At 47.9% G+C, this 23,868-nt stretch overlaps 1 protein-coding gene across 1 annotated transcript in view; it reads right to left on the bottom strand.

Annotated features, from left to right (window-relative positions):
• Positions 1-23,868, bottom strand: part of BORA (BORA aurora kinase A activator) — a 411,259-nt gene that overhangs the window by 347,057 nt on the left and 40,334 nt on the right. Inside the window, 1 exon segment of the mRNA XM_078657420.1 lies at positions 1,240-1,346. Within this exon segment, the coding sequence (XP_078513546.1) occupies positions 1,240-1,346 (107 nt within the window).

Below are 23,868 nucleotides of genomic sequence, written 5' to 3'. Positions count from 1 at the left end.
TCTGTAATGAGGAACGATGGCCTCACAACATGAAAGAACAATAACATTAAAGGGGACTGGAGTATTTTGCGAAACTGAAAGCGATCGGAAAAACAAAGCCGCAAGTGGTGCGCGCGCGCCCATATGTTTTCAATTATTGCGCCCGTGTCTGGGCACGATAATTGAAAGCATGTGTCAGGAAATGCGCGTAATAGACACAGATAGGGGCGGAGCTATGCACCAGCCTCTGGCCTACTGGTGTCTATTTTACAAAACAGCAAGAAGTGAAAGGCCAATAACAGGCCGCAAATAGAAAATTACACGCACAAGCGTGTGGAATTTCCAGGCCCATTTGCAAAACCCTGCCAAAAGGACTCTCGCTGCGCGAACACTGCTGCGCAGTGTAACGCTAGGTGCGAGACCTAAAAAGCAGGGGTAACCCTGACAAAAGAAGCATTTTCCTACATTGGTACATAGTATACATTATACTCTTAAATTTATAATTTCTGACCTGAACCAGCCACAGACATCATTCCAAAGACTTATTTTATATGTAATAAAAAATTCAAATCCAATGAGTTTTAATTTTAATTAAATGAACAACTAACCATCAGGTACTAGCCTGCATTATGGGGTCCAAACTGCTAGCAGGGCTGACACAATGGCTTGTGAGTGATAAGGTGTTTTCTTCCCATTGCAAAAAGACCAGTTTGGGTGAGCACAGGAGATCAAGTTAATTTAAAGGAACCTTCTCAGGCACAAGTAAATATTAGGAAACACCTGGAAAGGTCCCAGACTTTGTTCTGCTGGTCAGGCTGGCACAAACCAGTGAGGAAAGCAAACCTAAAAACCGTTTGAGTGACCGAAGTAGAGAAGAGTTTCCCCATCTTGGATTTTGGGAGTGAGGAACACTTTGGGGTTGTTTGCAATAGGGCAAAGAACTGCAGAAAAAGGGACTAGGGGTGTTCCCAGGAACTTTTACCTCTGGACATTTGTGACGCACTTTTGAACCTCTGTTTCTAGGTTGTTGTCTATGTGCCTCACAGCTGCCTAGAGGTTACAGTCCCTCTATAGTATTCACCACGTACAACCACAAACTCCGGGACTTATATTCAAGATTATACATAATAGCAGGTTTGATGCTCCGAGTACTAAAAGTCTTCTATATAAAAAATAGCACGAATATTTTTTTCAAGAAATTATTAAAATTGTAATTGAACATTCTCCGATTCAGTAAACTAGTCAGAAATGATCACTTACTGGGCATGGCTTAAATGTAAGGCCTGTCGATGAATATCTTCTGGATCAATTTCTATTGGATCATGTGCAGCAATTTGTTCTATGGACCACCTGAATTTCAAAGGAGTCTAAAGAAAGAAAAATAAAATATCAATGTCAGTAAGTTGCAGGTATATTAATTGCTTGAAATTGCAAATGCAGCTAGGAAGCGGCCATTAGACCAAAGGCTCTCTTACGTGCAGAAAAATAGCCTGGAAACAGTAGTCAGACTATCAAACAAAGTTTCAAGTTACTCATTCCTGCTGCAGAATGCAGGAATACAATTGTTTTTTAATGACTAACATTATATAAATATTTCCATATTAATATCAGAAATTTCTTCTGACTTGCATTTGACAAAGGATTCTTCAAAAAGTGCAAACTCCAATTTCTAACCAAAGTGCCAGTTTAATTTGCATGTGGTTCAATGTTTATAAATGAAGGTACATAAAGACTTTCTATAGATAGCGTTCACCACAACAATCCAGTGTGGCTATAATTTTGCAGGCAACAAATAACCCCCTCCCCCCCCCAATACTCCGGCAAACAATATCTACAAAAATAACGTACACTATTCGATGCAGTCTAGTGGGAAAATGATGACCAGGGCTTAACACAAAACTTATTTTGCTGAAAGTTGCAGTACATTGGGTAGATCAACAGTTCACGGTACCTCCATGTCCTGACCTTCCAATACTGGAGGATCCAAAAAACAAGTTCAAAACTAATCTTTACAACTATGTTAATACATTTAAAAAAATTATTCCAGAAAGATACATGGAACAGAGGCAATTTATATCGTATCACGGTTATACAGGTTTCCACACTTAGTAGCTCACGAAGATATCGATATGAGCAGTACAACAATGCTCGCTTTTTGGTGGCAGACATCCAGGGAGAAAGGTCGTTTGGGGATTGTTAAGTAGGCATGGCTGGCACAGGCCCGATACACAGCTGTGACCAGTGGACTCTCTGGGCAAGGGCACTGCGTGTTCAACCATGCCCTATGCCCATAGGCTGTTTGTGATTGTTGAACATAGTAAAGAAGTATTGTTAACTTACCGTAACGCACCGTGGGCATCTGAAGTTTGATGTGAAGTGGACTTTTTTTGATTTGGACTTTGAAGAATACATTCAGCAGTAGGGAAGCTTTGCATCAATTTTTTTTTTAATCATGAAAGAATGTACACTGTACGGTTATTCTAGAAACCACAGCTGTATTTTTGTACATTTCAGTACAAATTACTCCCAATGCACTGCTCAGGACCTCATACAATGTCACAAACTATTATGGTTGAAAATCTCAGACAAACGGAGCACGTCATATCATCTCCATTTTTTTCTCGTCTTACTGGTCTTTCAAACATTTTGACAATTTCTAGGAGCCTGTAGTAAGTAAAAATGCAACTTGTAAGTCTTACATGGTAAAACATGTTTATTTATTGAAGGCAACAGCTGTACAAACACTTCACAGCTGACCAGACGAACCAAACAGAATGTCCTAATCAACATGATAGAATACATGCATGTATTCTAGAAGGGAAAGGCAACAAGCATTTACAATGTAATGGTCTCAGCATTATTAAAGGTAGAGCTATTGGCATTGCTCATTACTTTTTTTTAAAAATCATAAATAAATGGCATTGTCATTTACATTGCTAATAGCTTAAATCGCTCGCAAATGCATGAACTATTGCATTTACACCCACAGAGCCACACACACAAAGCCACACACACATAAAGATCCACCCACACAGAGTCATTCACATAGAGCCACCCTCACAGACAGAGCCACCTACACAACAAGCATTGGCAAAGCCAATAGGTCTCGCCTATGTAACAGCAATTGCCTTTGTCAATGTCTTTTAGCCATGCTGATTAGCAGCATGGCTGAAAGTTAGGGTGGGAAAACGCAATGCAGTGGCCAACACTGGCAGGGCAAGAAACAATGCAGGAGGGATGGGGCAAGCTAAACAACAGATTGGGGGAAGGGGAGCAAAACAGAAAACACTGAAAAATGTGATCTGTTATGACTCTTAAAATTACTAAAACCGTTAACAAATTGAACAGTGTGACCAAGCAACCCGGATTTACTGATGGCAAGCCCTATTTTTTTATCATCTGTCCAGGCAGATTTCAGTAAACTCATAAATTTGTGAAATATTCCAGTTATTGTTTTCAAAATCCGGTCACCCGATATGCAACGTACTTGATGTTGTAAACCACTGCATGCAAATAAACAAGCGCTTCTGACACATCTTAAAGCTCTCTTTCACGCATTAAAGCAGCAGAACTTCAACCAGAGGGTTTAAGAGACCATGCATATAGTCATACATGCATATAGACCTGATTCCGGCGGGAGAATCCCGATTTTACAAGTAAAAATGGCTTTCGTTTAGCTGTCTCCCGCCTGAAATTGCATTTTCTGCAATAGAAGTCAATGGGGAAGTTACATTCACCCGATTTCTATTTTTAAATCTCCCACTTCCCTGCCCTAAAATGTTGGCATGTCTGCATATAGTTTTAAACAAAAATACGGTTTGTGAAAAGAAAACAAACCGAGCAGGCTTGCCTACGTTACAACACGTTCAATGTGCTTTTAAAATTGCTTCGAGCACCGAAACATGCGTTTACCAGGTCGAGGCGGCTCGCTTACAACAACAAGTCATTTTCTGTCTTGCCTTCTTCGTGAGTCGTGACTAGGGCAGAGTCGTGTTAAAAAGTGACCCAGCAGGTCAAAACGGCACAAGGGCGTCCGGTCATTTCCCAACAAAGAACACATTAATTCCCTCTGTTGCTTCAGATCATTTCACTCCTGAGCTCAGGAACCAAGTGTGAGCCTCGCTGTCACAAATTAACAATCCAAGTGCAGCAACGCCAGAGCAGCCAAAATGTAGCACGTGGGTGCAGGATAACATGGTGGGCACATAATTGCACGAAGGAATACAACTGGAGCCAGGGGCGAGGTGCTGAGGCGTCGTGCACGCTGCCCTCACAAAATGCCACCACAGGAGGCCAATGCCCAAGCTTGACCCGGACATCTTTCCTCTGAGGCCGAAACACGAAGCTAAGATCAAAGAAGCAGTGATGGCGGCACCATGCTGCGTCTGTACACCAAGGCATGTGCTCTTGAGAGGCAGCCCACAAACACCCCACGGTAGCATTTGACCACAAGTAGGTGAGAAGCATGGAAATACTATTTGGTACAGACAATATCTTAATAATCACACTTCATGTTTTGTGTTGTTTGGTAAAAAGCATGCTACACTAAGTCTAACATGGATTAAAATAGCTAAAGCTAGTTCCAGCAGAGGAGACATTAAGGGGTGTCCCCATATTTTTCAAGCCGTTATAAACACAAGTACTCATGTGGAGCGCTGGAACACAATAAAAAGTAGCTCCAAAAACGCTAACAGTGAAAGGACACAAGTACTTGATCCATACTATAATGGAGGGCCAAACACAAGAAGAGGACATGACGCAGGCATGCTATGGCAATTGGGAATGACGTAAATGAAAGGGACACTGACACTAACCAATGGTAAACTATGGGCGGGCAGTAAGCCCACCTTATGTAAACACAATTTCTCGAAGAGACGGCGCATGTTTTGTCTAGCAGAGTCCTAATGATTGCCTGGCTAGGGAATTCATTCCATAAGCAGTAACTCTGATTTACATTGTACAGTAAACTAAGTACACGGGATGGAAATTAGACAGTTGGGGAAGAATCAGTTTACTTCCTCTCTGTGCAAACAAAAAGTAAAATGTTAAGTAAATGTAAAAAATCAATAGCAGGTGAGCTGGAGAGAGATAATGAAAGAGAAAGGAAAGAGGGGAGGAGGAGAGAGAAATGACCAAACGAATCGGTCGGAATGAGCGGGAGACAGCGAACTTGCGAGAGATGAGAGAGGGAGATGTCATAGAAGAAAGCGAGAATGAAGAGGAAAAGAGAGAACGAGTGTGACATAAGAGAACTACACAAAAGGAACTAAAGATGAAGGAGAATGGAAACGAAAGAGAGGGACGGGGCAGAAAGGTAGAGAGTAAGAAAGAACAGATAGAACTGAGAGACGGGAAGAGAGACCTGTGGTAGCGCTCTAGTGTTCCTAGAGCGGAACAGGAAGTCCACACAACAGGAAGCGGAAGGCAGCCATATTGTCTCTGGCGCCGACCGCTAGAGAAGCTTGCCCCGGCGCTCCGTTAATAAATATACTTTTCCACATCTAAAAGCGGTGTCCGCACCTTATTACAATGGCGACGAGTCGGGATGTGTAACACCCGAACGCATGCGACCCCTAGCGATTGCACGCATAACGCGTGAGAAAATAAAAACGACCACGGAGCGCGGCAGAGGAGCAGGCAGGGCGGGAAGAAGCGCGGAAAGAGCGCCAAAAGGCACACAAAGCCAAAAGGGGGCCCTACACGGACACCTGAGCCCAGGAAAAAAAGCCATTACTCGGAGAAACAACAACAGAAGGGGGTTGAGTGCACAGCAAGACTGCAGAAGACACCCACGTGGATACTACAAGCACCTACGGGGATACAACAAGGTACCTACCCCAGTAACATCACCATAGGCTCTTGTGAGTGCCCTGGCAAAGGATAAAGAGGAGCACACTGGCGGAGTCTGCAGGCCCATCGAATACAAAGACAGGGGGCAGCTCACGAGCAGCATCCCTCACCACAGAAGGTGGACTGGGAGAGGACAGCGAAGGAGAGCACAGAGAGGACGAGGGAGGAGAGCAAGACGCCCCAGGGAGTCCATCCAGGCATACAGTCACCGTACCTAAGGCCAAGAGGAACGTCCCAGCCATGGCAAGCCAGAGCACATCCCTCACCCAACTAGTTCCATTCCTCACGAAAAGCGGAGAACCGGAAAGAAAATGGGAAGACTGGAAGAGGTACTTCCTTAACTATCTGGAAGCGCTAGAAGAGGAAGGCGATACGCCCTTCAAGAGTAAAAGAAAAAAAGAAGATTCTGCTCCATAATTTAGGTCCAGAAGGGCTCAGGATCTACGACACCATTGTGAAAGGGGAAAGAGTCGCAACGGATACGGAGGTGTTTAATCATGCCATCGAAGACTTAGACGCACATTACAGGCCTGTGGTGTGTGTCGCCATTGACAGATTCAACTTCTTTCAGAGGAAGCAGAAGAGCGGAGAGTCTGTTGACGAATACGTCGTAGCACTGAGGAAGTTGGCTGTCACGTGCAAATTTGGGGGACTGCATGATGAATTCATCAGGGACCAAATTATTATGCATACCTCTAGTGCCCACATACAGGAGAAATTGTGGGTGAATGGCGACGCTCCACTCAAGGAAATCTGGGCGATGGTCAAGAAAGCGGAGCTATCGAGAAGGTGTGCTCAAGCAGCGAAGAGAGACGCCCAGGAATCGCAAGCGGTGTGCAGAGTAATGGCGCCAAACAGAAACGACCGTTGGAAGCAAAATGAGACGCGGAAGACCCAGGGAGGAAACAGAGCTGATTTCTCCACCAAATCACAGGCGGACAGCAAGTCACACAAAACAGGAAAAAACCAGTGTTACAGGTGTGGTAGCAATAACCACCTGGGAAACAACAAGGCGTGCCCTGCCTTCAAGGCCAGGTGTTCTTACTGCAACATCTTTGGACACTACGAGAAGGTGTGTCGCAGGAAACCGAAGAATGCCATGGTGCGTCTGGTGGACCAGGATCAGCGAGACGATTCCAGCGATCAGGACGACAAAGGGGAAGAGGAGGAATTCCTGTACATTGATGTCCAGGGTCTGGAGATGGATGGTTCCAACTCAGACAGGCCCCGACTCGACATGCACATAGGGGGCATACCCTTGGAGATGATCGCGGACAGTGGAGCGCCTATCTCGATCGTCCAGAGGCAGGTATGGGAAGACAACTTTGCGTCGAGGATCAAAGAAACTCTCCTACCCATGGATGTGAGACCGGTAACGTACACTGGACAAAAGATCCCCATGCTAGGCTACTGCCCACTCTTGTTTGAATTTAGAGGCCGTCACGCGCAGTGCAAGCTGTACGTAGCAGAAAGAGGCCCGTCCGTGCTGAGTTGGAAGGACCAAGGAGCCTTGGGGATCCAGCTCAACCCGGGAGGCATAGAGAAAATCCTACTCATGGATATGGAGGTCAGGGAAGATGTGCAGCTGTGGCGGAAGACGTATCCCAAAGTATTCAACGGGCAGATTGGCGAGCTGGGCAAGTACACACACCTCATCAAACTGAAAGAAGGGGCAGTACCAGTAGTCCACAAAGTGAGGAACATTCCGTTCCGCAGCAGGGAGGCAGTACAAACAGAACTGGAAAGGTTGGAAAAGGAAGGAGTCATCAGGGCGATAGAGAGTGCGGAGTGGTTGTCTCCCCTGGTTGTAGCCCAAAAGCCCAACGGCAAGGTACGTCTCTGCGTGGACTTAAGAGAGTTAAACAAAAACATTGTCATAGACAAATTCCCCTTGCCACGCATCAGTGAAATGCTGGCGAAAACGAAGGACGTCACATGGTTCTCCACGGTGGACCTCTCGTCGGCCTACCATCAGGTCAAGCTTCATCCGTTATGCACCCACCTCACGTCGTTCATCACACCATTCGGGTGCTACGAGTTCGTGAGGATGCCTTTCGGCCTAGCTTCTGCCGCTGCCGTGTTCCAGAAAATCATGCACAAGCTCCTAAAAGACATGAAGGACGTCCTCTTCTTCCAGGATGACATTCTGGTAATGGGGAAATCGAGGCAAGATCACAATGTGAAACTCCACAAAGTACTACAGAAGTTGCAAGACAGCGGATTGACAGCCGAATGGACCAAATGCAATTTGGGAGTCCAGTCGGTCACATACCTCAGCCATGAGGTGAGTGGACAAGGAATAACTCCTAAGAAAACAAACATGAGAGCCATCATGGAGGCGCCCACCCCGGAAAAGAAGGAAGATGTTCGGTCATTCCTAGGAATGGCCGAGTATTACAGCAAATTCATTCCTCATTTCGCAACTAAGACACACCACATTCGACAACTGCTCAAGGAAAAGAACAGGTTTCAGTGGGGAAGAGAAGAGCAAACAGAGTTCGACGCACTCAAGCAAGAAATGGGAACAGCCATTCCCCTCAAAGGATTTGACCCCAAGGCAGAGTCTATTCTCACCACAGACGCCAGTGATCGAGGCCTAGGAGCGGTACTGATGCAGAGAGAGGAGTCAGGAGAGATGTCGACAGTCAGCTTCGCCTCCCGCTCGTTATCACCCAATGAGGAGAAGTTCAGTGTGGTGGAGAAAGAAATGCTTGCGGTGGTCTGGGCGGTGGAGAAATTTAGGCAATACTTGTGGGGTGCCAAGTTCCTCGTGAGAACCGATCACAAGCCATTAGTTCGCGTACTGACATCAAGTGGACATGACCATGCTACACCCAGGATAGCCAAGATGACCCTACGGCTATTGGACTTTGTCTATGAGGTCGAGCACATTCCAGGGCCACAGAACAAAGTAGCCGACTTCCTAAGTAGGGCAGCTGCCATGGAAGAGGCACGGAACGGAGACAGACAAGAGTGGGATGGATACGTGGTAGCCACCATCCAGGACACTGAGGAGGTGATAAGCGCCCAGGACTGGGAAGAGGCCTACAGGGAAGACACAGACCTGGAGGCCGTAAAAGGATATGTAGTTCACGGCTGGCCAGAGAAAAGACACTTAAAGGAGGAACTGAAGAGATACTGGGAAGTCTGAGAGGAACTGTCTTTGGCTGAAAACCCAATGTTCTTACTCCGAGGGGACAAGGTGGTACCGCCCAGGAACATTTTGGAACGGTTGATGTCCTTACTGCATGAAGGGCACCAGGGAATCACGAAAACGAAAGCTTTGGCCAGACAAGCATACTGGTGGCCAGCCATCGACGCGCAGGTAGAAAGACATGTGCGCTCTTGCGAGTCTTGTGCAAAGTCGGACAAAGCTCAGAGCATGCTGAGACCACCGCTGGGAAGATTTCCGATTCCAGATGGCCCGTGGGAGATGTTGTCAGTGGACATAATGGGACCAGTCCTGAACAAGGAGGGTGCTCAGAAGTACGTGGTGGTTGCCATTGATAGGTATTCTAAGTGGCCCGAGCTACAGGTCTTGGAGCGAGTGGACACGGAGGCAGTGATAAAGTTTTTGCGTACCACATTTGTCAGCGAAGGTATCCCGAGGATCATCACCTGCGACAATGGACCCCAGTTCACTTCGGAGAAGTGGACTGCCTTCACCAACAGAAACGGAATCGAAGTGAAGCACACCCCGATCTACCACCCGGCGGGAAATGGCCAGGTGGAACGTTTTAATCGGGTGATAATGGGCACCATACAGGCAGCCATTGAGGATGGTATGGATTGGGAAAAGGAGCTGGAGAAGATGATTTGGGCATACCGAATCACACCGGGTAGCACAGGCTACAGCCCCTTCAAGATCCTAAGAGGCAGGGAGGCCTTCACCAAAGACAATGCAGCATGGAGGAAGTTGATTGTCCAGAGCAAGTGGTCACCGGCAGTGGTCAGGAAAAATTTAGAGAGAGCCCAGGAGGTATACACGGCTCATTACAACAGAAGACGGAACACTCGAAGTACAGAACTGGACAAAGGTGATTGGGTGAGGGTGAAGCTAGCCATCATGAAGAGGAAAGGGGAGAGCAAGTTCTCACCTCCCCTCAAAGTGGTGGAACCCTATGCTAGATCAGCTCTCCTGAGCGATGGTAAGATTTGGTCTATGGACAGAATGGCAAAATGGAGCAAGATACTAAAGTGGGAAGATGAGGCGGAAGAAGGATCAGAGAATGTCTTGGAGGAAGGAGAAAGTGAAGGGGGAGAAAGGCAAGGAGAGAATGTGAACGGAACAGAAGGACAAACAGCAGGTGAAGAAAGAGTAAGGAGAGAGACAACGGAAGGAGGCGAAGAACGGAGTGAGAAGAAGGCAAAGGACGAGGAAGCAGAAGGAATGAGAGAGAGAAGGGAACACGAGACTACGGGAGGAGAGAGAAAAAGTGAGAGTGGAAACTCGAGCAGGACGGAGGATTAAGGTACCAGAGAGGTTCAAGGACTATGAGATGGAATGGAAGTAAGACTTTTGTAATTTTGTTGTTGTGTTTAAAGGGGGGAGATGTGGTAGCGCTCTAGTGTTCCTAGAGCGGAACAGGAAGTCCACACAACAGGAAGCGGAAGGCAGCCATATTGTCTCTGGCGCCGACCGCTAGAGAAGCTTGCCCCGGCGCTCCGTTAATAAATATACTTTTCCACATCTAAAGCGGTGTCCGCACCTTATTACAAGACCGGGCACGTGTGGGGAGGGGGGAGGGAGTAGAGAAAGACCAACGGAGATCAATTAAACAAGCAGAAACACGAGAGACGGCCTGCGGCCGTCAAAGTGAAGTGGACACGGCGGGCAGGGGAGGGGGCGGAGCGGGGAGAGCGGCATGAGGGTGTGAAGCAGCAGGGGCCTGAGACGAGGCCGCCTTGCCTTTGATGTGGTAATGCAAGGCAAGCGGCTGGTGGCATTGTGCACGCGCTTTCACGTGCACTGGAAGAAATCGCCTGGGAATCGCCTGATCTCGGTAAGCTCTGTTTAAGCCGCAATAGATCGAGCTCCCGCTCTCAATGCGCATGCGCATTGAGATAGGTCGCTCGACCTAAAAAGCTATCAACACAGAGCCACACACAGAGCCCCCCCCCACACACACACAGAGCCCCCACACACACAGAGCCCCCCCACACACACAGAGCCCCCCCACACACACACAGAGCCCCCCCCACACACAGAGAGCCCCCCCACACACAGAGAGCCCCCCCCACACACAGAGAGCCCCCCCACACACAGAGAGCCCCCCCCCACACACACACACACACACACACACACACACACACACACACACACACACACACACACACACACAGGGCTCAGAGTGGGGAAAGAGGTGGCGTTTTCTTGCTGTGCTGAGAGATGGGATCAGCCCCGGGATTTTTGAGGGGGCTACCGAATTGCAGAGACAGTGGAATTTCGACAAAGTCAGAGTGGGAGAGGCATTTAGAAACAGAAATCTGTTCATACCTGGAAAGGCACGGAGTCTGCAAGTGTGTGCAAGAGAGAGCACTAGACAGAGAATGGGTGCAGGCACCGATAGATAGAGGTGACAAGGGAATCGGCAGCGAGAGAAAAGAGTGAGTGAGAGAGGATGTGAGAGAGCCAGAGGGAACTGAGTGAGAAAAACGGAGACATACAGAGGCGAGAGAGAGAATAAGAAAGACAGATTGGAGAGCGGGGTGGCGTAACAATGCGCGCAAAGGGTAGGAGGGGTGAAGAGGAAAGAAAGAAAAAAGGAAAGAACGAAGGAAAGAAAGAACGAACGAAGCAATAGAGAGAAAAGCAGTCACTGTTGATAGTTCTATGGGGCATTTGATTTTGAGGGGGGCCCATTTTGCCGTACTGTTCTTCCCCTCACATTTGAGCAATTTAAGATGTTACTTTCTGCTGGGGGTGGGGCTGTGTGCGAAGGATGACATTTTCTCACAGAAACCCTCCTTAAGGATTTCTTCGCCGTGGTGTGCTGAAGAAAGCCTCAGGCGAAATAATGATATCGCCTGACTATCTGCTTGCACAGGAATATGTTCAAGGAGAATATCTGGAATTCCACCAGGTTCACCCATCAGTGGCTGCTCTGCGTGCATTAAAGTTACCAGAAATACGGCACAGTGGCTGAACTGGGTCAATGAGCGTGGGCACCAAAGAAAACGCCCAGATCCACCAGGCTCATTGGGGCTGTGCTCCCTCAATGCGTGGGCGTGTGGCACAGAGCCAGGTGCAGATCTCGTTCTCTGCAGGGTTTGGGCAGCGTAGGCTCCAGGTGCTGAGCTTACACTGCGGGCCTCGAGGGCTGATGTAAGATTACATTGAGTTATTATAGAACGAGCCCACAGGCTTTGAGGGCAATAAGACAGTTGGTATGAACCGGGCCTTAGGCCAGGGGCACCAGTTCGGTTCTACAAACACAAAGGATCAGAGGGCACCACGCACGCGGTGTACCCCGGAAGCAGACTTTAGACAGTACACCTGGCACGCCGCAAGGTAGCTTTCACAGCAGGTGGTTTGCATGGCCCCGTTTACATGAACTGGGCACAGGGGTTTACGGGTGTGTGAGGGATAGCAGAGGTTGCTGCACTGAGGAACATGCAGGAAAACATTGGCTCCCGGTGGGGTTTAAGGCCAGGTCTTCACCCAGTTTAGCCGTCTTTATTAGACTGCTTCGCCCCGCAGCCACTCCAAGTCCCCTCTGGAGACACGTGGGACGCGGCGCGGCATGACACTTACCTTAAACATTTATGCACATGCCTTGGCTGCACTGTGGCTCTTTGTTTGCCCTGTTTGTTACTAATTAATGTCCGTGTGAATAGCCGGGTCCTCCGCACACATCCCAGCCAAATAGCTGCCTGGCTCCCGGGAGTCCCTTGCAGGGTGCAGCAGAAGTGCGGCCGTCAAACATGGCTGTCCTCGGCAGAAAGTGGCGGTGCTTTTATGTAGATGGGATCTCGGTTTAAGAGGCCTGCTATAAAAGTGCTTTATTCACGTAGCGCTGTAAAATAGGAAATCATGGGATTCGGCGGTGGGGTGTAGTTGTTTAGTAGAGTGTGATGTAGTGATCGGTGCAATTGATGGAAAACCCCGAAACTGGAACGAGAGTTAGGATTTCAGAAGAGCTACTTTGTGTTCACACTGGCATCGTCTTCATATCAGCTCACTTTCAATCCAGATTGTCAGAAGCGAGGAAGCCATTTCAGGGGTTCAGCAAAATTGTGTCCCAGTACAATAGTTCGTTGCCAACACAAGCACTCACTGAAAGACTCGGCGGCGGCCGGGCAACAATGGCGGCCGAAAACATCAGAAAATTTCAGATTCGGGGGCGTGTTTTGGCGTTCTGAGTGACGGGTGACGTCACAATCGAAAGAACGCAAAAAAACACGCACCCGAATACGAAAAAGATGGGGCTTTATTGGAGTGACGCCTGTCTCCTCCAATGGCTGGCCTCCATTTAGGAAGCCAGCCAATGGAGGAGAGGAGGAGAGAGGCGGGTTCAAGCCCCCATATTCCAAATCATTAAATATCCTCCCGGAGACTGCGCAAGCGCAGCCTTTCGGTCCTCGACCTAAAAAGGGAACACAAAGAAAGGCTTCATAATAACAGAGTGCCATGTTGAGAAGAGTGTTAATGTACAACAACTGTTCCACCTTTACATAAACAAAAATTGAAAGAAACACAAGAAGAAAATGGAAAGCATTTTCAACAGTAATCCTTTAAATAGGCAGGAGGTCTGCGACATCTCGAGCTTCTGGTCCCTGGAGACTTAAATGCATTTTGAGTATTGTTTCCTTCATCGCAAGCATCACCACCACCTACTTCCTAAATGCCAATTAAAGGATCAGGAACGACGTCCTCCATTTGAGACAGCATGTAACCACTATTACCTTGTGAATGGTCAACACATGGGTCGACAAAATCATGAGAATGTGGAGCTCTGTTTCTCTGATATAAGGCTACGCGGTGAAGGTTCAATTTTTCACCATTTGTGGAAAAACATCTATGACAGTAAAAGGGCCTCTGAATTTGGTAAGGCCCTTGGACACCCTACCTGGTTTGACTTTGACCAAATCCCCTTTGGAAATGTGACCACCCCCACTACGCCAAACCACAACAGGTGTAGAACCTAAATGCCCACCTTTTGTAACCCACTGTTTAATCCAAGAGGGAGTAAGCTTTGTACTAGGAAGCCTGCCATGCATGAGTTCGAAAGGGGACTTAACACCCTGAATGTGTTTAGTAGTGTAGTGTAGTTCCTATAGTCCCAATAGGTTCTGCGCATTGGAATAATATATTCAGCAGTATAGACGTAGGACTGTGTTCAACTAGGTCTCTACTGACTATATTAGACTTACGTTTTTTCCAGCTAGCTCAGAGGTCACTAGAAACGTTCTTGAATAAACGAGGAGGAGGTTAACCTCCCTGGATAGACAAGAAGGGATTAGCTTCTGACAACCATATAACATGACAACTTTGCTCTCTCAGAATAAGAGTGTATCTCTAGAGTCGTGTGAAAACAATAGACCGCTATTTCGCTCAGTCAAGTGTGCATACTTAGTTTCACCAGAGTGCAGAGAAAAGAAAGACTGGCGTTTTCAATAAAAGGTGTTATTTATTGAGCAGTCTTCTTCCTCATACAAGAGAAATGAATTGCCACAATTGCAATACTCATAGTAAAGTAAAGTGCGTACAGTAAAAGGAAGATTAAGAAATAATACTGTAAAAGCATTGATATGGTTTCTTAGCCATAAGATACTTTAAAATAGATAAAATATATACATTGACTAACGTACTCAACTGGTGCTTCTAAATACGCCTACCCCGGTGTACCTGACCTAAGCCTAATACGTGGGAAGGAATAAGTAGCAGTTTAAGTTAAGTTTGTTTTGCCAAGAATCTGACTCAAGAATTCTCTCTAAGGTTTTAGTCAGCTCCGTACCTGGGTATTAGAAAGCAGGAGGTCTGGTATCTCTCTCTCAGGACTCGATATCCCAGTAACCCGCGAAGGTATCTGGAAACACCGGAGCTGGATTTCTCGGCAGGAGAAAATACAGCGTCTCTCTCAGTGCGTCAAAAGAGGGGCAGTGTCCGTGGGCTCTCGCATCAGCTGGGCTCACGTGCAAGTAGTTAACTGCTCTGCTCCAAAATCACCACCGTGTGTTTGCTTAAGGCAACCTTGGTATATTTATACCTGAAAGGTGCCGGGTTTGACGTAAGGTTGGACATAAGACGTCAATAAAGAGGTCACTAAGAACTGGCCGTTCTTAGAGTGCTTTACAGGAGTTCTCGGATAAAATCAAAACAAAAGCAAGGGGGGATTTCCCAGGTTGCTGGAGGTTTGGATTGTTTAGAGAACTCGTTGTGCTTTCTAGGGGGCCGGGGAAGTAGCCTTGCTTAATGTGACAGCATGTGCTACGACTGAATATGGATATGATTATTATGCCGTTATAGGGATATTATTGATTATAACCGAACAAGGGCATAAAATAATAATATCGAATTAGGCTCCTGGATAAAAACACAATACCCACTCCACGATCTAATGTCCATCATTACTAAAACTAAGCAATAGTAAACATGTATAGGTGCATGTGTATTCAAACCCACCCCAAAATACATTTTTCTGCATTTAAAATGGAGTATGCGAAATACATGAAAATGATATTGGTACTGTACGCTTTTCAAGCAGTGTAATCATTCAGTTAAAACGATGCATATATATGATTAGCTGAACGATTTGCGAAATTTACACATGAAATCGCTCTAAATACAGAAAAGAAGGTCGAGACCATTCCATCACATATAAATACAGTCACTGTAAATGTGTTAGAGGCTGAGGTAATATATTGTCTCTAGAGTCCCTAAAAATAGAAGCTCTGTTCTCTAAGAATAGTTCTACTTTAAACAGAGTACAAGTGCCAGGAAAAAAGGTAAATATTTTGGAATCGAAGAAAAAAATAATTTTGCTTTTAGTGGGAGAAAAATAGTTCCAAATATTTTCAGTAGCTTTTGTTTATCAAAGCTGAAGGCCGATTCCAGAGTTCAGGGAACGATGTGTGCTCGTTTGCTTTAAAGTTATTCTTTTTGTTCAGGGGAGAACATCAATTCAGACAGACTCGCAAAAAAGTGGTCTACGGCTTCAGGTGAAAGTTCGATTAAGTTCGAAAATGCCGCAACAGTGCAGTCTCGAGCATGATTGCTATCATCGATGTCAGGATCAGCAATGCTCACAGAAGGTCGTACCTGGGTGATGCTGCTCTCATCTCGTACTTCACTACCCCCTAATCGTAGTGGTGAAGTCTCATCGAATGCAGTCATCAGGATGGGTAACCGCTGGGGACAACACGATGCATGAGCAGTTATCGGACTTAGCAAAGTATCTATATCCATTGGTACTGCTGATGGTAGTGTAAGACAGACGTCCAACACGCATTCTTCTCTGCATAGCATACATCGAAGCACAGGTAAGATGCAATTCTGCCAGATGGGTCTGAATGAAAGAAACCAGGTCATATTTAGATCTCTTAGCCGGGCTAATCCAAGGACTTTAGTTATGCGGTCCCGATAGCGTATAGCCAGGATCGTTTCTTCCATTATTGCGGGAGTCTTGTCTGCGACTTGGCTTGCCATATCGAAGTAGAAGTAGCAAAAATAAAATGCCTTCTACGAGTCCCAACAGAAGTGGTAGGCCGCCAAAGACAGAATGGACAAAATTAGGAAAAATGCCTAGAACTGTTTCGAAGGGTGTTAACAGTCCCGAAAAAATGGTCTTAAATATATGTGGGATACCACTGGTATCAGACATATTTAGAATTTGGCTTAGCATTTCTGCGAAATGCACTGGGCAATTTGATGATAAAGGGTATGTATCTCCGCCGTTGTCCTTGCAACTTGGAGATCATACGTTTCTTTTGATGACGTCAAGGGCACAGTTGTCTGTAAAAGGACAGACTTCATTCTGCTTAAAGTATCAATTCGAATAGAAGAGATATTCAAAGAAGGCCACATTTTTGCCTCCACAATACTTGCATACAGCAAGTGACCACGGAACGAACGCTCACAAGATAAGCTTTTCCTGGCACCATGCCACAACAGCTGTGGTCCACTATTCGAATATAACTCCCGTTAGAAAGTCTCTAAAGAATGGCTCTATTCGTGTTGCAGGTGTGCCATGCTGGTGACATGAAAGGTTGTTTGAAGTCCCCTCACAGGCCCCATGCAGGTCAATACCTTCACACAGAAGTATACCGCTTAGTGATGGTTTGCAATTTTTCCCACTAAGAAATACATTCTGTTTCTTTTCACTGTAACATGTGTGTGTGTAAGGTAATTTCCATGATGACTTAATGTACCCTTTACCCAACCTTTCATACTGGCCCGCTGGTATTTACTCTTGACAGTATTTAAATTGGAAAGTTGTTATCGGAATTGTGATTATTCCATGTATTATCCATTCAATGACAGGTCTTTCTGACATTGTCAATGGTAATCTCAAGTTTTTCAATGCTCAGAATAGTATAGTCTGCTCCTTTCTGTGCCAAACTGATTTGTGCATCAGTAAGGTTAAAGATAGAGAATAATGACGTTGTGTTGATTAAACGCCAGGGCACGTAGCCTGAACGCAGATTTTGCAACGTCCAGCCAAGCTGTACAATAGAACGTAATTGGGACTGACCGTGTTGTAACATTAGTAAGTCTTGTTCTATGATATCAATAGCAGAGGATACAATACTGTCCAGTGAATATATTCTGGAGGACAGAGTCATTAACCCATTGTCCACAACAGAAAATGATTTTTCCAAATTAATACGATCAATTTCTTGTATTTTTTCTGCTGTTTTAATTTGCATCACTTTCCAAGCCTCGTAAGTAGCGTATATACCGGCCGCTATGAAACGTTTGACGCTTTTTGCGTGGTCCCATTATGAAATCACGCAAGTCAGCACCGTCTTTAAGTAAAGTCAAGTGTTGCTTAATTTCTGCCAGTGTGGATGTCTGTAACCATTCGAGGCAGAGTTTTCCTACACTGTATGTTGTAACTATCCCTGGATGTTGTCTCTGGGAGTATCTAGGATCTGGCCTGTTCATTTTTAACCCCTGTATTTTGTTCAGGAATCCATCTCGACAGTTATTTGTGTCTGTGGGCCAGATAAACCATTTTTTCCAATCAGGATGTGTTCTGTTTTGGTTAAAAATATGGGATACGTCTATCTCAACATCTGTAGTGCTATTACCGTCAGGTGTTGGCTTTGGAATAGATGGTTTGTTGAAGTCTTTAATTTTGGCTAAGCCATGACAGGTTGTCTGTTGAATGGTGTCATTCAAGAATATAATTTGTTCTGGGATCATGCAGGCTCTAAATAATGCTTCTAAACCTTGGACCTGCCAATCTTTGGTACCCCAGATTGTTTTTGTTTCAATATTATTTTTCCAAAAATCGAAACCAAATGCAGTCAATTTTTCAATTTTTTTTTCAGAATAGATCAATTTAGTGTTTGTCAGCATTGTTTTCATCCCAGTCTTATTTAACAGTTTGAAGTAAATGTTTCTGCATCACTTGTGTTAAACCCTGAGAAGTATGGGAATTTCTCATAAAATGTTTTCGAACTGCCCTTTGGTGGAGTTGCACAATGTTCCCATTGATTAGGACTAAAAACATTTCTAAGTTGAGCAGATTTGTGCAAATAGTGATGTGCAAAGTGGTTGTAACAGTACATTTCTTCAAAATTAGATGAACCTTGTAAGAAATCATGTTCTGTAAATTTTGCTGACATTACTAAATCTGACATCATATCATTAATACTTTCAAAGTCCCAATCATCAGAGAATGTACTCGGTTTTACAAAGTCACTTAATGAAACCTTGAACTGGTGTGGATATTTCAAGAGCTCGACCGGGCCATAGATTTCGTAATCTGTTTTGTCCCAAGCTACCCCGCCGGGTATTGGATAGGCTGTGACATTCACTGATGATAGTTCTCTTTTCTCGATGTAAGATGACTTGTGTGGCTTTAGGACCAAGTTGATGTTCTGACTTGCTGTGTCCATAGTACTGTATTTTCCCTCAATAAATCTTCCTAAACAAAGAACCATGATGAGCCAAAGCAGGAGGAAAAGTACACCTAACAATCCAAAATTCAATCCATGGAGAAATCAGATCGGTTTTTTGGAGTTGATGAAAGAGTTCTGTTACTTTGTCTTTAAAAGTTTTTGTTGTTGGCTGTTCTTCAGGCTCGCTCGGATCCTCAGAAAAGTCATCGAAATTGATGAAGTAGCTAGATGCAGTTCTGTCAATTGTTGGAATTGCTTCCGGATTTTCAGTTGCTTTTGCATTTTTCTTTGTTTCATTAGCATAGTCTGAGGCTACATAGTTGTAGACTGGTGTTTCTTGACAAACTGTTGAAATTTGGGTTTCCAGGGGCACAAGTTCCATGGCATTGTTGCATAGTCCTTTTTTAGGTCTCGCCTGTCAATGCGCATGCGCATTGAGCAGAGCGAGACTATAGAGACTTAAACAGACTTTACCCAACTGGGAGATTTGGTGCTGTGCCCGTGCGCTTTTAGGTCAATGCGCAAGCGCATGGACCTAAAATGCGCGTGCACATCTTCAAATCGCCATCTGTTCCCCAGCAGCACTCCTCCCACTCCTTTGAAGTGAAGCTTAGCTTCACTTCAAAGGCCCCTGCTGCTTCACACTCGCCGCTCTCCCTGCTCCGCCGCGTGTCGCATTTCTCCTCCCCCCTCCCCACAGCAATGCCCTCAGTCTTGTTCCCCACCCTTCCTTTGATGTCCGCCGCGCGTGGCCTCTGCATGTCACCTCTCCGTCCTTCCCTGAGCTGCTGGTTATTCCTACTTTGTGCACCGTCTTTTTGTGTGCATGAACAGTCCTGCCGTGCTTCAACTCCCTCCCCCCTCACCAAAGAGCACGTATTTTTTTATTCTTTATTTTCCGTCTATGCCACTCTTACATCAGCATTCCACTCTTCCTCTGCCATACTTCCCTTTTCTTCCGTGCTTCTAGTTATTTTAAGGGGCGTGCTACATTTTACTTTCACTGCCAGTGTTTATTATATTTTGGGAATAACATCCCTCTACATTACTTTTTATTAGGCGCATTATCCTACTGTTGTCTGCTTTATCAACATGTGTTTAATGGCATCGCTCTCCATTAAGGATCACTCATCAAGTTCAGCCTCCTTCCTGACAGTCTGTTCTATGCACATAGCTTCGGTCTTCGTGTACACCCCCAGGCCATCATGTGGTTTGTGCACGAAGCCTAACTCTTCTTGTACTGTCTCCATACATTCTGTGCACACAGCCTGACTCCCTGTCCTGCCTTTATTTATTCCAGGTGTTTTCTGCATGCAGTTGGCCTCTCATGCACACAGCCTCACTCTTCCTGTCAGCCCCCATACCCCCATGTGCTTTGTACACACAGCCTCACTCGTTGTGTACTGCCTGCATGCCCACATGCGCTGTGGGCACACAGCCTTACTCCGTGTTCAGACCCCATATCTTTCACCACGCATTTTGACTTGTGCATTTGCCTACTCGTACACACAGGCTCACTGTTCATGTTCAGCTTATATCCCCCATGTACTCTCTGCACACACACTCACTCTTCCTGCACTACCTCCATGTCTTCATGTGCTCTTTGCAGACAGTCTTGCTCCATGTTCAGCCTTCATCTTTCCTAGGTCTACGCAGTTTGCTTTCAACGCACAGCCCACTGTTTGTGTACTGCTTACCCCCCTCATGCAGCCTCCTTCCTGACAGTCTGTTCTATGCACATAGCTTCGGTCTTCGCATCCACCACCACCACATCCACCGCATCCACCACCACATCCACCACATTCACCACCACATCCACCACCACCACTACATCCACCACCCCATCCACCACCACCACCACATCCACCACCACCACATCCACCACCACCACATCCACCATCACCTCCACATCCACCACATCCACCGCCGCATCCACCGCCACATCCACCGCCACATCCACCGCCACATCCACCGCCACCACCACCACCCCCACCACCACCACCCCCACCACCACCACCACATGCACCACCACCACCACCACATGCACCTCCACATCCACCACCACATCCACCACCACATCCACCACCACCCCCACATGCACCACCACCACATGCACCACCACCACATCCACCACCACCACATCCACCACCACCACATCCACCGCCACATCCACCGCCACATCCACCGCCACATCCACCGCCACATCCACCACACCCACCACCACTACATCCACCACCACTACATCCACCACCACTACATCCACCACCCCATCCACCACCCCATCCACCACCACCACCCCATCCACCACCACATCCACCACCACCGCATCCACCACCGCATCCACCACCACCACCGCATCCACCACCACCACCACATGCACCACCACCACCACATGCACCACCACCACCACATGCACCACCACCACCACCGCCACATCCACCGCCACATCCACCACACCCACCACCACTACATCCACCACCACTACATCCACCACCACTACATCCACCACCACTACATCCACCACCACCCCATCCACCACCACCCCATCCACCACCATCACATCCACCATGACATCCACCGCCACATCCACCATGACATCCACCGCCACCGCATCCACCACCACCGCATCCACCACCACCGCATCCACCACCGCATCCACCACCGCATCCACCACCACCGCATCCACCACCACCGCCACCGCATCCACCACCACCGCATCCACCACCACCGCATCCACCACCGCATCCACCACCGCATCCACCACCGCATCCACCACCACCGCATCCAACACCACATCCAACACCACCACCACCACCACATCCACCACATCCACCACTACCACATTCACCGCATCCACCACCACATCCACCACTACCACATTCACCACATCCACCATCACCTCCACATCCACCATGACATCCACCACCACCACATCCACCACCACCGCATCCACCACCGCATCCACCACCGCATCCACCACATGCACCACCACCACATGCACCACCACCACATGCACCACCGCATCCACCACCGCATCCACCACCACATCCACCACCACCCCCACATCCACCACCACCCCCACATGCACCACCACCACATGCACCACCACCACATGCACCACCACATCCAATACCACACCCACCACCACCACCACATGCACCACCACCACATGCACCACCACATGCACCATCACCACATGCACCACAACCACCACACCCACCACCACCACATCCACCACACCCACCGCATCCACCACCACCGCATCCACCACCACCACCGCATCCACCACCACCACCACCACATCCACCACCACCACATCCACCACCACCACCGCATCCACCACCACCGCATCCACCACCACATCCACCACCACCGCATCCACCACCACCACCGCATCCACCACCACCACCACATCCACATCCACCACCACCACCGCATCCACCACCACATCCACCACCACCGCATCCACCACCGCATCCACCACCACCACCGCATCCACCACCGCATCCACCACCACCACCGCATCCACCACCACCACATCCACTACCACCACCGCATCCACCACCACCACCGCATCCACCACCACCACCGCATCCACCACCACCACCACCGCATCCACCACCACCACCGCATCCACCACCACCACCGCATCCACCACCACCACCGCATCCACCACCAACACCGCATCCACCACCAACACCACATCCACCACCACCGCATCCACCACCAACACCACATCCAACACCACATCCAACACCACATCCAACACCACATCCAACACCACCGCATCCACCACCGCATCCACCACATTCACCGCATCCACCACCACATCCACCACTACCACATTCACCATCACCTCCACATCCACCACATGCACCACCACCGCATCCACCACCCCCACCACCACCACACCCACCACCCCTACCACCACCACCACCACATGCACCACCACCACATGCACCACCACCACATGCACCACCACCACATGCACCACCACCACCACATCCACCACCACCACATCCACCACCACCACCACCACATCCACCACCACCACATGCACCACCACCACATGCACCACCACCACATCCACCACCACCACATGCACCACCACCACATGCACCACCACCACATGCACCACCACATCCTCCACCACCACCACCACATGCACCACCACCACATGCACCACCACCACATGCACCACCACCACATGCACCACCACCACATGCACCACCACCACATGCACCACCACCACATGCACCACCACCACATGCACCACCACCACATGCACCACCACCACATGCACAACCACCACCACATCCACCGCATCCACCACCACCACACCCACCACCACATCCACACCCAACACCACATCCAACACCACATCCAACACCACATCCAACACCACATCCAACACCACATCCAACACCACATCCAACACCACATCCAACACCACATCCAACACCACATCCAACACCACATCCAACACCACATCCAACACCACATCCATCGCATCCACCACTACCACATCCACCACTACCACATCCACCATCACCATCACCTCCACATCCACCACATGCACCACCACCACATCCACCACCACATCCACCACCACATCCACCACCACATGCACCACCACATGCACCACATGCACCACCACCACATCCACCACCACATCCACCACATGCACCACCGCCACATGCACCACCACCACATGCACAACCACCACATGCACAACCACCACATGCACAACCACCACATGCACAACCACCACATGCACAACCACCACATCCACCTCCACCACCACCACATCCACCACCACCACCACCACCACATCCACCACCACCACCACCACCACCGCATCCACCACCACCACCACCGCATCCACCACCACCACACCCACCACCACCACATCCACACCCACCACCACCACACCCACCGCATCCACCACCACACCCACCGCATCCACCACCA

This window comes from Lissotriton helveticus, chromosome 8, assembly GCF_964261635.1.
Source record: "Lissotriton helveticus chromosome 8, aLisHel1.1, whole genome shotgun sequence".
Lineage (NCBI taxonomy): Eukaryota > Metazoa > Chordata > Amphibia > Caudata > Salamandridae > Lissotriton > Lissotriton helveticus.
The sequence above is the reverse complement of the archived record's forward strand: the minus strand, read 5'-3'. Positions and strand labels throughout refer to the sequence as shown.